General features: G+C 39.8%; 1 protein-coding gene across 1 annotated transcript in view; it reads right to left on the reverse strand.

Moving 5' to 3' along the window:
• Positions 1-17,001, reverse strand: part of NAALADL2 (N-acetylated alpha-linked acidic dipeptidase like 2) — a 779,627-nt gene that overhangs the window by 37,911 nt on the left and 724,715 nt on the right. The window contains exon 13 of the mRNA XM_045294988.1: positions 1,523-1,721. Coding sequence (XP_045150923.1) covers positions 1,523-1,721 — 199 coding nt within the window. The remainder of the gene's footprint in view (positions 1-1,522; positions 1,722-17,001) is intronic.

The raw sequence follows: 17,001 nt of genomic DNA on the forward strand, positions 1-17,001 counted from the left end.
GATTTCTGATCCTGGTTTATGGTAACTTGTTAGGTTCCCTAAAAAAAAAACCTTAATTGAGAGTACTGTCCATGAGTTCTGAGGATCATTTCAATGGATTATTAGACCTACAGAGAGGTAGAGTGTTGTCAGAATTGGGTAAAAAATTTTTAAATAAATTATCAAGGGTTCATGAAGGAGGGAGGGAAAGGGAGAGAGGGGGAAAAATGAGGAGCTGATACCAAGGGCTCAAGCAGAAAGAAAATGTTTTGACAATGATGATGGCAACAAATGTACAAATGTGCTTGACAAAATCGATATATGTATGGATTGTGATAAGAGCTGTATATGTACCAATAAAATGATTTTAAAAAGAGGAAGAAGAAGAAGGATGGAAGGTGGAGGCATGTCTGACCTCTGTTTATGGCAATGTGCCCTGGGAAGATGTGGAAATGGATTCTCCTCCCTTGGGTAGCCAGAGGGGTCCAATATGGTCTTGGCACCATTTTTCACATAGATTTAATTATCAATACGGTTTCAAATCATTAAGATCTACTATGAGTATCGGCACAAGGATACATGCACACATAACCCCCAACCAAATCCATAGTCCTCAGTCCAGTCTGATTCCTGATGGGGCTATAGGGAGAGTAGAATGATCATAGTGGGTTGTCAATGATGCAGACTGCCACATTGTTCCCTTGCTAGCTGCTGGTGTGCTTGGACTGCCAATATATTAGTTAGGAGGAGAGGTTTCAACGATTGTGTCACTAGAACTCTTATATATACCAAGATATATAGCAAATCATGATATAAGCATGCTATATGTAGATATTAGGCAAATATGTACATGCATTTATACTTGTGTGTCGTGTAGAATAATTTGTTAAATTATAACATTTAAAATATACCACAATCTAATTTTCCCTTTGCCTCTTTTCCTCTGCTTCAGGAATCTCAACAATAAAGCCACATTGAGCCGGTCTCATTCTCTAAGAGCTGAAATTTAATCCATTTTCCTTTAGAAAATTGCTTAAGAAATGTTTTTATAAAGGTCTCTATTATGACTCACCAACAAAATTTACTTAGATCGTTATTTGTTTTGGCTTCCCTCTAAATGCCACTCTTCTGAAGATCAAACTTATTTAACTCAAACTTCAAATGCAGTGCCTATAAATAAACACAATACTCTAGATGTGGTATTACCAGGAGGGGAAGGCACAGAATTATTTCTTGATCCAGCCTAGAAAACGTATTTCTCTTAATGTAACCTAGGATAGCATTTGTGTTTTTTTTTACCGTTTGGCTATTATTAATCTAATGCAAAAAGAACATCTTAGTAATGTTCTACATCTTACTGCTAAACCAAGTTTCCTTTACTCTATGTTTATACAGCTTGACTTTAAGTAGTGGATAATAATAATTGTTTTATGCTCTCTCACGATCAAAGTAAATGTATATCCTGCACATTAAACACCGGTAATTCAATTGAGGAGGCAGTAAAATAAAACCAAGCAAACAATCTTGGCAGCTCATATCCTACCTGTAAAAGCCTGGTGGCACCTGCCTCACCAGGAAGTTCTTCTCCATGTCTTGGAGAATGTCATTCAGCATTCGGATGCGGCTGGGGGCTCTCTCCTTTGGATCATTAGCAGGACGCATCTCATCTGACTGAAAGAGCTCCACGCTTTCCCGCAGGCGTGAAGCCAAGGCCAGAAGTTGATGAGGGTTGAGTTGATTACCTGGTGAAAATAAATGTGCCATCTCAGAAGAGAAACATTTCCAAAGGAGAAAAATAACCATTTTACAATCGTGACGCTATGGTAGACTCATAGGAACAAATCATCCAGGTCACTGCAGACAGAGAGGTTGTCACCGACAGTTCTCTTTGGTCTGTCATTTGGGGAAAATAAAACAAGAGTGAACATAGTAGAACAATCCTTATCAATTCCACACCAATTAAACGTTGATAATTTATGCATTTAGCAAAAGTCATTGTGTAAAAATATTTTTATATTCTACTAAATCCACTATTGCAATAAAAACAGCAGTAAATAGTTATAGATCATTGAGAGAATGCTGTATTCCAGGTGCTGTGTTAAACAGTTTATAAAATTACCTCATTTAATATGCAACAAACCTTGTATCATCATGTCCATTTCCTAAAAGCTGAAGATTAATTAAAGTAAGCAAATAGCCACAGATCATCTACCAAGTAAATGGCAGGCTTTTTAGAAATTAGCCAGCTGCCCTTTCTGACACACAAATTCATGCTTACCGTGATGTATCCTCGATTTAAGGGGGAAATAAAAGTGTGTGCCACAAACCCATGTGTACATAGAAAGGGCACTGTATTCTACTTGCCTGAGCATGAGACGTGTGCTACTTTACCATCATGGGTCTACTGAATGGTTTGTGGGTGTTTTTTTTACTAGAGAGCTCCGGTGGAATAAAATGGAAATGCACTCATTGCTTGCTTCTCACTCTATTCAGGTTCCCAAGACCAAGCCCTTCTGTGCAAAATGGAAGATAACAACATCATATCACACAACGGAGCATGAGTACATCACTCCACAAAACCCCAAGTCTCACCCTTTCAAAAATGCTGAATTACATCATCTCACAACTGTCACAGCCCTGATCATCTTGGTGCAGTCCGTGGGGCACAACCCAAACCAGTCCAGCCAGTGTTACCCTTCTCTCGCACCTTGGCATACCTTATCACCAGGCTACATGAGTGTACAAAATAGAAGGCCAATGGACGCTACGCTATTCCCATTAATGCAAAAGGTGGGAAAACAAGAGAGCCAATAGTGCAGAAGCAACAACTCCAGCACAAATCACTGCCATCAAGTCATTTGGGACTCGTAGTTGGAGTGCTCACTGCAAGGTCCGTGAGGAGCCACTCCCAAGGAGGAACACGAGGCTGCTAGCGCCATCGAGGGCCACCGTCTCAAACACTCACAGGGGCGGCTCTGCTCTATTCTATAGGCTCAGTAAGACAAATAAGCAGTGGGTATACACATCTTTTTCTTGATGAGAAAATATTCAGCTGGATCGCAGTGGGCCTGGGAGTTGATATATTCTTTGGAATGTTCTCTTTTGTTTCCAGGTAAGTTTTGCTTGTTGGCTGCTGTTTTCTTCATTTGGTTTGTGTCACTTACTGAAAGTCATTCTGATATGAATGGTGGTCGTAAGGACACAGGCAGTTCTTTGATCAAGAGAAAGGCAACTTCAGTAGAATGGTTACGTCTCAAAAAAACACCTTCAAACTCACTGAGATTGAGTCCCTTTTCAATCATAGCAACCCTCTGGGCTGGTAGCACTGCCTCGGAGTGTTTCCAAGACTGAAACTCTTGATGAGAGCAGGAAGCCTCATCGTTCTCCTGCTTAGTGGCTAAGTGTACTGAACCTTAAACACAGACCACCTGAGTTCAAATCCCGGCTCTAGATCACATAGCAGCTTTGCAATGTCTGGCAAGTGTGTTCCTTTGTCAATTTGAGGTAGTCATAGAATTTGCACCATATAGTTATCATATGGATTAAATAATAACCATCTCCATAGAAGAGTGGCTCGCACTGACGTGATTTGAAATGTGGTTAGAAGAACATTCTGCTGTCATGCCAGGGGAGGTCCAATGCCGCATCACTTTCTTCCAGATCACCCCACAGTCGTCTGTCTTTCTTTGGGGAGATGGTCACGTAATTCTCGGGAGATGAGAAAGAAAACTGACAGAATAAGATGAACACGGAGGGTGACGTCCACTCAGGATAATAAATGAACCAGGACCTGATCCATCCAAGTTGACAGTTCTGAAAAGGGGCGTGTAAGACAGCTTACATTGTTGAGTTTTACCTAAATTCTAAATTCCTGGAAAAAAACCAAACGGGTGTGGTGAAAGAAGGCCTCTACTCTTTGCAGTTGCTGCTTTTCGGTGTCATCGAGTTGGCTCTCGCTCAAAGTGACTTTATGTGAAACAGAACAAAACACAGCTGGGTTTGGCGTCATCCTGAGAACTCTTCTTATATTGGAGCTCATGGCTGCAGCCACTGTGGCAATCTACCGTGCTGGGACCTTTCCTCTGTTTTGCAGCCTCTCTGCTCTACCACGCATGACGTCCCTCTCCAGAGAATGGTCTCTCTGAAAACAGGGCCAGAGTATGTGAAAGGAAGTCTCTCTGTCTTTGCTGTACATCTGCCAAGACAGACCCATGACTGCTTTAGAACATCCATGGAACTTCAATATCCTTCACCAGCACCATAATTCAAATGTGTCCATTCTTCCTTATTCAGTGACTAACTTTCACATATATATGAGGTGATTGGTAGCACTCAAAGGAACATGCTTGATTTCCAATACTTGAAAGAGTTCTTGTGTAGCAGATTTACCCAGTGCAATGTGCCGTTTGATCTCTTGACTATTGCTTCCATGAACATTGGTTATGGATAAAAGCAAGATGATATCCTTGACAATTTCAGATTTTCTCTCTTTATCATGGTAGTACTTATGGGTCCAGTTGTGAGGACTTTAGGTTTCTTTACATTAACTTGTATTTCATACTGAAGGCTGCACTCCCTTATCTTTATCAGCAAAGGTTTCAAGCTCTCCTCATTTTCACCAAGCAAGATTGCGTCATCTGCATATAGGAGATTGTTAATAAGCCTTCCTCCAATCCTGATGCCACATTCTTCTTCATGCAATCCATTTTCTCTCAGTTTGCATAAGTTGGGTGAGAGGATACAACCCGGATGCACCCCTTTCCTGTTTTTAAACAATGCAGTATTCCCTTATTCTATTTATGCTACTGCCTCCTGATCCATGTACAGTTTCGACATGGGCACAATTAAGTATTCTCGAATCCCCATCCATCTCGAATCCACAATTTACTATGATCATGAGGCCTGATATTAGGCTGCCTATAAGAAAACAGATTTTTGTCTCTTGTGTTCTTTGCTACTTGCTAGCACCTAAAACCATGCTTATCAGGTAACGAACAAATAACTGAATCTTTTACTTTTATCATGGAAAACAGGTGTAATATTTTTATCCTCGCTGGACTTCTACTTTACTCTCCCTTCCCCTTGGTTGAAAGAATGGCTCAAGAGCAGGGAGTATATCTTCCTTCTCTTCTGTCTCCAGACCCTAGTATTATGTCGTTGTAACATAGTAAACTTTTATTGTGATATTTGTTGTACAATAAGCACAAACAAAAAAAAACCAACTATTTATTTTACTTTCTTGCTCACCATCAGAAATGGCAAAGGAAAAGAAAAACAAACAAACAACAACAACAACAAAAGCAGTGAAAGGACAAGTGGCCCTTCTAGTGTAACTAAAATTAAGTTAATCTAAATTGAACTAAAAATGCCCGACTAGTGATAAACTAGTAATAGTGGTAAACACTAATAATATATGGACTATAGTATGAAACCGTGAACGTGAGGGAAGAGAAGACAAAGTGAGGTTCATGACAACTCAAGTTTAAAAGTAATGAGTATATTTGACCAACGAAAATGGACCGTGAATTAAACATTTCTCTCAGAGAAGATTAGCACACATCTCTCACTTTTGTATGTGACGTTGTAGACCAATAGTGGCCGCTGCTGTGGTTGGTACATGCCTGGGAGTAGGTTCCGCTGCACAGAAGCCCTGAATACAGCACAGCAAACACCAGCCTGCCCGGTGCCATCTCACAAATGTTATGCTTGAGCCCAGTTTTCCAGGCATTGAGTTGATCCAGCTTTTCAAGAGTCCCGATTTTTCACTGCCCCTCTACGTTACCAAGCATGATGTCCTTCTCCAGGGACTGATCGCTCCTTATCACATGCCCACAGTACTTTAAATGAACTCTCACCAATCCTCGCCTCGAATGCTAAATACATTATATTAATAGGCAGATGCGAACCTGGTCTATTTAGTGATTAACAATATAATCTTTAATAAATATATTTTTAATACTTTGTCTTTAAACTTCTTTGGATAAAGTAAGGAAGGTTGCTGTATAATTTTCTAAGCATAAAATATATTATATCCATAAATTATAATTATTGAAATATGGAAAGAAAACTCATTAACAGCTGATTTTTTAAAAGCATATGGACATACTGAGACAGCTTTCCCACTGATTTCAATTGGCCCTGGCCATTTTTCCCCCAATCCCTGCTCCCCAACTTTTACCTCTCCTTACCCTAAATACCCCAGTTTTATTTTTTAGTGCCTATGGGTGTAGAGCAAATGTTCTTCTCTGTACAGGCTGGCAACTCAAAGTTCTGAAGCTGGGGAAGGGAACCATGTTATTAGTAGTGCAGTATTAAGTAGCTAAGGCAAAGGGAAGAAATTATAAAATCAAAGAGCTGAACAGAAAATTTCAAAGGACCTCTTCAGAGCCCCCCCCCCCAAAAAGGTTAAATTAAAATGTGCAAAGACCTAGACAGGGGTGCTTAAACTTTTTAAACAGGGGCCAGTTCACTGTCCCTCAGACCTGTTGGAGGGCTGGACTATAGTTAAAAAAAAAAACTATGAACAAATTCCTATGCACACTGTACATATCTTATTTTGAAGTAAAAAACAAATGGGGCAAAAACACCCGGCGGGCCGCCAGATAAATGTCCTTGGCGAGCCACATGTGGCCCATGAACGGACGTAGTTTGAGGATGCCTGATTCCTAGAGTTAGAAAATCAAAAAGGAAGAATGCTCTTAGCATATCTTACACGGAAAGAACACAAGCAAAAAATGCAAGCATTGAGTTGCCATATTGAAAGGTTCTATGGGCAAAATATTGAACAATTTGGGAACCATTGACAGGAGAGGGGAAAAAAAATCACAGTCATTATACCAAAAAGAACTAGTCGACATTCACCATACCAACAGGCAGCAATGAGCAAGAATCAAAGGAAGAAGTTTATGCTGCACTGGAGGCATTAACCAAAAACAAGGCACCAGAAATTGATGGCAAATCAATTGAAGCACTGGAAGCATGACTCATCCATGCTAGGAAATTTGGAAAACAGCTACTTAGCCAACAGACTAAAAGAGACTCGTTTTTGTACCCACATCAAAGAAAGGTGACCCACCAGAAGGTGAAAATTATAGAACAATATCATTCATGTCACATGTAAGTGTGGTTTTCTGAGATTATCTAACAATGGTTACAGCACTACACTGCCAGAGCACTGGCAGTAGTTCAGTCCGGATACTGAAGAGGATGCAGTACAAAGAATATTATTGACAGTGTCAGATGGATCTTGGCTGCTAGCAGAGACTATCCGCAAGATAATTACTTATGTTTTATTGAGCATAAGGCATTTGATTGTGCGGACCATACCAAACCATGAATAGCCTTGAGAAGACTGAGAATCCCAGAATATAACATTGTGCTCGTGTGGAACTTGTACATGGATCACCAGGCAGTTGTGCCCACAGAACAAGAGAATATTGCATGGTTTAATGGAAGCTTGTAATATGTGAATACTATATCAAGAAAATCACTATAAAAATGTTGACATAATGTGGAATATGTAGACAATATCATTGATCAATATTTATAAAAATTGTTTAGTGTGAACCTAATTTGCTATGCAAACCCTCACCAAAACACAGTAAAAATATTTTTTTTATTAATTGGGAAATGTATGCATCAAGGTTGCACTTAGTCAATTTTATGCTGAGCAAATCCTACTAGATGCTGGATTATATGAAGAAGAATGCAGCACCTGGATTGGAGGCAGGATTATTAATAACGTGCAATATGCAGATGACAGAACCTTGCTTGTTGGAAGTGAGGAGGACTTGAAGCACTTGCTGACGGAGACCTAGGATTGCAGCCTTCAATGTGGATGACAACGGAATGTAAAAAAAAAAAATCCTTGCAACTGGACCAGTGTTAATTCTACTAACATGGTTAATAGTGAAAATTGAAGCTTTCAAGGATTTTGTTGGGGTTAAATCTACAATCAATGCTCATGAAAACAGCAGTCAGTCACTACATCAAAGGATATCTTGAATTAGGTAGATCTTCTACACAAGACCTCTTTAAAGTGTTGAAAACCAAGGATATCACTTTGATCATTAGGGTACATCTGGCCCAAGCTGTGGTTTGTTTCAAGTACTTCAGGTGTACGTGAAACATGCAAAAATTGGACCTTGAATAAGGATGACAGACGAATAATAGATGCATTGGAACAGTGATGCTGCTGAACATTAGTGGAAGTACCACGGACTGCCAAACGAAGAAACAAATCTGTCTTAGGAGAAGTACAACCAGAATGCTCCCTAGAGGCAAGGATGGTGAGACTTCACATCCTATACTTTGATCCTGCTGCCAGGAGAGACCAGTCCCTGGAGAAGGACATCATGCTTGGGAAATTAGCAGGGTGTGAAAAAGAGGAAAACCCTCAATAAGATAAACTGACACAGTAACTGCATGGATCATTTCAAGGCCAAAACAATTAGGAAAATGATGCAGGAATAGGCAGTGGGTTGTTCTTGTGTATGTAAGGGTCAGGATTAGTCAGAACCAATTCAAGGGCACCTAACAACATTTTGTGTGTTATTCTTGAAATCCTAGCAGAGAGACAAAGGTACATAAGAATCAATCTTTAGCTTTAGTGTGCTCCTGATCTAGTTTCACATATACATCATCCATAATCAATGTATGTAAAACCATAAGTAGTTTTGTTCAATGAAATGAAAGCTCTTAAGGATGACTGAATGGATTATTATACATAAGAACATAAAACAGGAAGCAACAAAGCCCACATGGAAGAAGCACACCAGCCTATGCAACCACGAGGTGTCGAAGGGATCAGGTATAAGGCATCATCAGAACAAAAAATCTTACCATAGTGAATGATGGGGGGAGTGCGGAGTGGAGATCCAAAGCCCATTAGTAGGCCACTGGAGATCCCTATGCAGAGGGGTCTCGGGGAGGAGATGAGCCAGTCAGGTGCGATGTAACAATGATGAGAAATACAACTTTCCTCTAGCTCCTAAAGGTTTCCTCCCTGCTCCCACTACCATGACTCGAATTCGATCTTGCAAGACTGGCTAGACCAGAGGAGGTACACTGGTACAGATAGGAACTGAAAAAAAGGGAATCCAGGACTGATGAGCCCTATAGGACCAGTGGTGTGAGTGGCAAAACAGGGAGGGTAAAGGGAGAATGGGTAGGAAAGAGGGAACCAATTACATGGAACTGTGTGTGACCTCCTCCCTGGGGGACAGACAACTGAAAAGTGGATGAAGGGAGACGTCGGACAGGGCAAGATATGACAAAATATCCATTTATAAACTATCAAGGGCTCATGCGGGAGGGGGGAGCGGGGAGGGAGGGGAAAAATGAGGACCGAATGTCGGGGGTTTAAATGGAGAGAAAATGTTTTGAGAAACGATGTACAAATGCGCTTTACACAATTGATGTGTGTATGGATTGGGATAACAGTTGTATGAGCCCCTAATAAAATGTTAAAAAAAAAAAAAAGAACATAGAACAGACCTCAAGGAAAAAGTGAAAACGGAGGAATGGGTCATGAAGTTGCACCAGCAATCAAGGCATCCCAGATGAGCCCTTGAAAATTCTGGGAGGTTACGCACTGAGCTCGTTGGCCATAGTTGGCGGATGGTACTCCGACGGTACTTCAACTGTAAAATAGCTAATCATCCCATCCTCGTCTCATCTGTTCTCACCTTTCTAAAAGATGAATCTAACACTAACCCCCACAATTCACTAGTTTTTTCTTCTACCTTCTGATGAAAAAGCCAGGACAAGGCGTGTAACCAGCACTGAGACCCGCTGAGGCAGAGGAGGGATCAGGAGAAGGAGAAAATCATAAAAGAAGAGAGAGAATTATTAGCTCTTTTGTGAGGGAATGTTGGGATCTAGAAAGGCCAGCTCAGGAAACGGTCCGAGGTATACATGAGAGACTATCCCCCTATTGCGCAGGGGGTCTCTAGCATTCAGCCAACTATCCACCCCCTCTGGGGTGGCTTCGTCTTCAGGCAGCTCATTAGACAGTGCAGTCTGGAGGCAAAGACAGTGGCTTTGGGATCTGACAGACCTAGATTTGAGCTGTGAGTCTAAAGTTTGTTCAATGTGTCAATTGGATATAATATGTATATAATGCCATATCTTAATCTGCATTGTGGACTCCCCACTCAGTTCATAAGGTTGAAGTCAAGAGTTCACAGACCAAAAAAAAAAAAAAAGTTCACAGACACTTGGTAAACTACTTGGGCTTTCTGAAGCGCATCTTAATGAGCCCAGGTATTTCCTTGAACATTTGGCCTTGATAGAGGGCCAACAAATAAAAATGGTCGTAGAGAGGGGAAAAAACCTTTCGACTATCAGAAGCTCAAAGATATTCATATGAGTCTTAGCCACGTAAGGGTCTAGGATTTCTGGGTAATGCCAGTAATTACACAACTGAGTGTCCCCAGTAATTTTTCACATGCTGTGATCTGCAGGGACCTGAACCTTAATAAACCACTCTAACTCCTGATATGGTTCAAAACTATATGAGTTCCAATTTGGCATACAAGCTCTGGGACACTTTATAACTGTCATATATATATATGGAGATATAGATATAGATTCTACTGTGGCCCTACTCTAGAGTTTCACAATCAAAGCAGTTCTAAATTATGTTTACATCCATTTACCTATTTTGTAACTGCATTTTTAAAGACCTAATCAATTTCATTTACAATTAAAGAGTGAATTTTACTGGTCACACTTGAAAAATACCCTTTTCTACGAATAACTATAGCATTTTTCTTTAAAGCATTTCATAAAAACCTATTCTTATAGGGATGAGCTTATCACAGTTTTAAAGGTGCTAACAATCACACAATCACAGTTTAGACTTCACTGATTTAGCGTGACAAGAAAAAGTATGATTTATCTTGCACATGAAACAGTGGTTAAGAGCAGAAGAGAAAATTATTTAGAGGAAAATGTATGTTACTTAACATAATCTGGCAATATCTCATAACATCTCCAAAAAGAAAAAAAAAGTCAATGGGACTTCAGCCAGGGGAATCTCAGTCCTTTATTGTCTTATAGCTTCTGTCCATCAAGCTGCCTGCTTTAGTATGAATCACCGTGACTCATCAGCTGGTTGTTTAAAGATGTTAAACAAACAAAAATTCAGGTATAGAAAGAAGTGTGGGATCCAGTGCCCTATTGAGGTTCCAATAATCTAGCACAGAGTTGGTAATACATAGAGAAAAATTATTTAAAGATACAATATGCCAACAGTGGATAATTGTGGTTAAACTAAATACAAAGAAATTCTTTATTTTTTTGGAAGGATTAGGCCAGCCAGTGTTTTATCTTTCTTCTTTTTTTTTAAATTAGGAAACACATCTCCAATACTGCAAAAATTATTAATGATCAAAGTAGCCAAGGCAGAACCAAATCTAGCAAGACTTTGAACACATTGCATGGAATGAGTTCTCCCAACAGTGTCTGGCCCATCTGTCTGGTGCAAGAAATGAACCACAGGCTCTCTTTATGGCTCACAGATGCTGCCACTGTGCTGTATTGTGATTACATAATCTGGCTACTGATTGCTACAGAAAAGTCAGCCAAAGCTTTCTTGAATGAATTAAATTACGTGTTGATTATTCTTATCCCTCTCCTCCTGAGGTAGAAGGATGGCGTTCATGCATTGGCTAAACCAGGAAAATGAAAACTAAACAAGGTATACATAAATATTTTTCAAAATGAAACAAGGGTACTTTATGCTTGATTACAAGCCAAGAGTAGAAATATGTGTTGTGGTTGTTGTTGTTGTTTTTAATAATTAAAGGGAGACCATGCTTATGCTCCCCTGGACTGTGGGAGGTTCTAGTCACGGACACAGAGTCATCTCGTCAGTATGTCACTGGGGGGAAATTCAGTAGATGTTACTATAATGGGAGAGTAAAATAAACGACAGAAAGTGACTAATGTACTTTGTGACATATAAAATCCAGGTACTGAAAGGAGCACTTGGAAAGAATGTGGCTGAAGTGCTCAGAGTACAGCAGGGCATGATCACAAAGGAAAGCTGCCTGAATAGCTACAAATTGTGAGACAGGAGATAAACAAAAGAAGAGAAAGTGTAATTCTGAGGACGACCGAAGGAACATGATGTCTAGAATAATAATTAAGAGACTCGATAAAAATATGAATTCTTGTCATAAAAATATGAATTCTTTCAGAAATGGGAAAGAAGAAAATCTACTTTCAAGAAATAAACACTAGTGATGTGAGACAATCAGACTTCATTAAAGAGCCAGCTGCCTCAGGTTTTTTTTTTTTAAACTAGGGATAGTTATATCAATAATAGAAATATACTTCTAATACACTTATGTAGTCAAATCCATACAAATATATAATCATGATTAAGATTAAACATTTTCTCTTGTTCATATGTAGCCCCAAAGATAGCTAATCTCTTACCAAATTATCTTCCAATTTGAACAGGCCAGGTTTATTTCTTGAGTTTAAGTCCTTGTTACATAGAAAGGCTGGTTCCAGAAATAGTAGTTATGGCTAAAACCCTAGAATCTCACTGGATTCAAAATTTCAGTGGCAACAATATTTTTATTTGAAATTTGTGAGTTTTATACTGACTTCTTAAGAAGCACTATCGGGTATTAGACTACTAAGCACGGGCTGGCAGCTCCAATCCACTAGCCATGCTCTGCAGGAGAAAGCTGAGGCTGTCTCCTCTTATAAAGACTTAGAGCCTCAGTATCCCACGATAAGGAGCAGTGGTGGCATAGTGATTCCCCATTGGACTGTGGTCCACAAAGTCAGCAGTTCAAAAGAACCAACCGCTCAACTGGAGAGAGACCAGCATTCTCTTCCCATAAACAGTGAACAGTTTGAGAAACCCACAGGGGCAGTTCTACCCTGCTCCATAGGGTCACTATGAGTCGACTTCCTACTCGACAGCAATGAGTTTGTTTTCTTAAGCCCCCCCTGTATAGGGTCACTGAAGCAGGGCAGACTTGGCGGAAATGGATTTAGTTTTTCTGTCAGGGCTGGGGTCTGACTTAATAGAGTGGGGCACAGAATTGGCTAGCTAGGCTCTGATGCCTGATCAACGGATCTCCCTCTTCACAGGCATATTCGGAAGCAGAACGAGTGGTGATTCAAGACAAGAATGGGCAAAGATGAACTGAACACTAGAATATTGCGATCTATACAGCGTACCACTGAATTTTTCCAACTGGGAAATTCTCCTTGTTTTCTTCAAAGAAAAGCAAAGCAAAAAGCTGGATCTTGTGGAAAAGAACCAAGCACACCTGAAACGATGATGGCACCGAGCCAACAGTACACACGATGCTCGCCTAACTGGCATCATCACCTTGAAAGAGGACCGCCCTCCTTTGGAAGGGGATAAAGACATTGTCCCCCACGAGTTATCAGATCCAATAAAGGAAGCAAAACTCGACATGAAATCAGCATTGTCAGCTATTCAAAGGGCAGGGAGAAATTCTGCCAACAACCATTTCACATTTGGTGAGACAATCAGGAAGGGGCAACAAGCCACACAGTTTAAAATGATGTTTCCTACAGAGTGAGGCTTGTGTGAAATAAATGCGTACATAGCTAGATCAAAGGAAAATGATATTTTACTTTGTTTGGCCATTTACAGGTTTTCTAATGGTACTTATTAATTAACATTCAGAATTCTAATGAAAAACCATAGCTGATATTGCCTAAAAGGGATGAGCATCATATTCTTGCTAATTATTTTGATGTGAGGTTTTATACATTAAGAGGTAGGTAGAATAAGAAACAGTTAACTGATTAGGATTATCAATTTTGGTGTGTTTTAATTGGCCTCCAGGTACAAGGGAGTGGTGGCACTTTATCTATGATGTTTGCCTTCACCCCTGCAGTGCCATTGCCTTATGTGTCCATTTTTGACATATTTTTACTTGTTCCAAATACACTCAGGTGTATCAGTTACCTTTATCTGTCATTCTATCCTCATACACTGCATATAAATATTCCATCTCTAACTATTGTGTTTGGCTTTGACCAAGTATTAAGAGCCAAGGTCATTCAGTCAAAATGAGCTTTCAAGAACCATCCCATAAATCAGTTCAAACAAATTATTCACCAGTAAATTATCCACCACTTTGTGGTGGTTGTGAGAAAGGCAGCGAACGGTCTGCTGCTACTGGAAGCTGCTGTAATAAATAAACAAGATGGCCAGTTGTCAGAGGTAAAAATTACACCACTGAAAATGCAATTGGGTTTCAGAGACCTTCATACTTATACTGTTTGCAATAAGAAGAAATAGTATTTCATAAATCAGCCTTGAAGGTCATATACACACACATAATATATATATATATTTACACACACATATATATATACACACACACACTGTAATTATATATATATTATATATATATATACTGTAATTGCAAATTTAGGACTATTGTTAACTGTCATAACAAAATAAGAAAATACATCAATAATTGAAGCTGGTATTAAGCAGAAAAATTACATGTTCCATTTAGCATGGTATAAAAAGTCTATTTAGCAAATGAAGTCATTGAGCATTGTATACATAATTGATAATGATATATTTCGTTTGGTGTCTATTATTTGTTCATTAGAACTTTTTCAGAAGTAAAGTTGCAACCAAAGTCGTAAAAATAAAGGAAGTACATGAAATTACTCAAGATTTATCAAACATTTAAATAATTGTTGACCATAAGAAAACATACATCTTTTTGAATCTTGCCGGCCAAAATGGGTAGGGGGAGTTCAAAGTTGTTAAGTCATATCGCTTGCATTGAATATTTATACCGAGGCTGTGGGAAAAATGCTTTCCTTTTCTTTTTTTTTTACCCTTTTGTTTTGCTGAACTTTGGTTTTAATATAGTTACATTTCCAGTCTCGTCACATCTTTCTGAGTGATTTTGACAGAGGAGACAAGGAGTTACACATCAAAAGAAACATAACACAAAAATAAGCACGAGCCAGATTAGAAAAAGGCAATGGCCCTCACCTGGAGAAGGGCTGCCTGCTACAGCAGCAGGACTGCCAGCTTCCCTGGCTCTTGACACTGACAACCGAAGAGACCTGAGTAGAATGGTAGCTCACCAGAAAGTCAAATCTTTGTAAAATGACTTTTTGGGGGAAAAAAAGAAAAAGCCCTGTGGTGACATCTTCTTAAATATAAGCATTAAATAAAAAATTATAGTAACTAGGGCTCGTCTCAGAGTATTGTCTTTAACTTCTTGATTACATTTAACTCAGTTTCTTCCCTAAAATGATTGTTTTCAAAACTGCACCTATAGGAAGCAGGTTCTTCCTTCTCTTGTTATTCTCAAAAATCAAACTCACTCCATCCATTGATTGCGATTCATGGCGACCATATCTATACAGAGACGGAGACAGAGCACAAGTGCGCTGTGCGTTTCTGAGACTGGGAACCTTTAGGGGATTAGAAAGCCTCCTCTTTCTCAAGTGAAACCTGGTGATTTCCAAGCACTGACCTTGTGCCAAGCAGCCCAATGCATAGCCCATGAGGCCACCCAGGCTCCCTGGCTGGTGTTAGGTACCACCGAGTCAGTTACCTGACTCCTGGCAATCCTATGGGCACCCTAACCAAACAACGCCCTGCCCTGGGCCAGCCTCACACTCCTGGTCACCTGTGAGCTGACCGTGACAGCCACTGTTTTCATCCGCAAGGGCTTTCATCTTTTTCATTCACCTCTTCTTTACCAACGGTCTCCCCTGATCACAAATCCAAAGTACTGGAGATCAAGTCTCGCCACCCTCCCTTTGAGGGGGCATGGTGGCTGTAATTCTTGGGAGACAGAATTGTTCCCAATTGTTCCCATATTGTTCCAGTGGTGAAGATTTTAGTTTTCTTTACATCGAGCTGCAATCCATACTTAAAGCTGCAATCCTTGATCCCTATCTGCGAGTACCTCAAATTCTCCTCTTTCAACGAGCAAGGTTGTGTTGTCTGCATGCAGATCACAGGTTGCTTGTAGACCTTCTTCCAATCCTGATGCAGCGTTCTACTTCATGTAGTCCAGCTTCTTGCATTATTTACTCAGCATACATACTGAGTAAGTATGCTGAAAGAATACAACCCTCATTAACACCTTTCTTGGTTTAAAACCACATAGTAGTCCCTTGTTCTCTGAGAATAGCTGCCTCTTGGTTCATGTGCAGCTCCCTCTGAGCACAGTCATTCTCTCCCACATGATGTCCATTTTCATTCTTGGATATTTCAGTATCCATGTCGAATGTTCTGGTTTCTCAGTTCATTAGTTAGACTCCTTTCCTTTAGCTACCACCTACTATAGTTGAATGGTCATACATTGGCCTAAACATTATCATCAGCGATATTCGTAATTTTTCTATGAGCTCACTCTGAAGACTCTCACTTGTTGACTACAATCTTGTATCATGGCAGCTCAATCACTCTCAAATCTTTGACCTCACAAGACACACAATTCAACATTTTTCTCTTCTCTAGACCATTTCAGAAGGACATGATGCTCAGTAAAGTAGCAGGGCATCAAAATAAAAGGGAGGCCAGGCCTCAACCAGATGGCTTGACAGTGACTGCAATGGGCTCAAGCACAGGAACAACATGAGGAGGATGCAGCTCTGGTCAATCTTTCGTCCGCTTGGGTCTAGAGTCTCTATGGGTCAGACATCGACTTGGTGACGCCTAACAATAACAGATCAATTAAGAGAGAAATAGACTAAACATTCTCCACCCTATACTTCTTATAATGGTAACACAAGTTGAGTATACATTTCTTCTAGTTTTTAACATTTTCTGCTTTCTTTTCAATTGAAGATTTTTATGTTTTACTTTGTTATTTCTGTTAGTTTTTGTTGTTGTTTGCTTGTTTTTTAATGTCTTTCTATATATGAAATATAGGATAGGTAAATCTACAGAGAAAGTAGTAGGTATGACAAGGGAGGTCGGGAGAAAATAGGGAGCTAATAACTATGAGTATAGAGAAAGAGAAAATGTTCTAAAAC

The sequence above is a fragment of the Echinops telfairi genome, unplaced genomic scaffold (assembly GCF_000313985.2).
Source record: "Echinops telfairi isolate 266 unplaced genomic scaffold, ASM31398v2 ScPeMD7_4225;HRSCAF=4972, whole genome shotgun sequence".
Taxonomy (NCBI): Eukaryota; Metazoa; Chordata; class Mammalia; order Afrosoricida; family Tenrecidae; genus Echinops; species Echinops telfairi.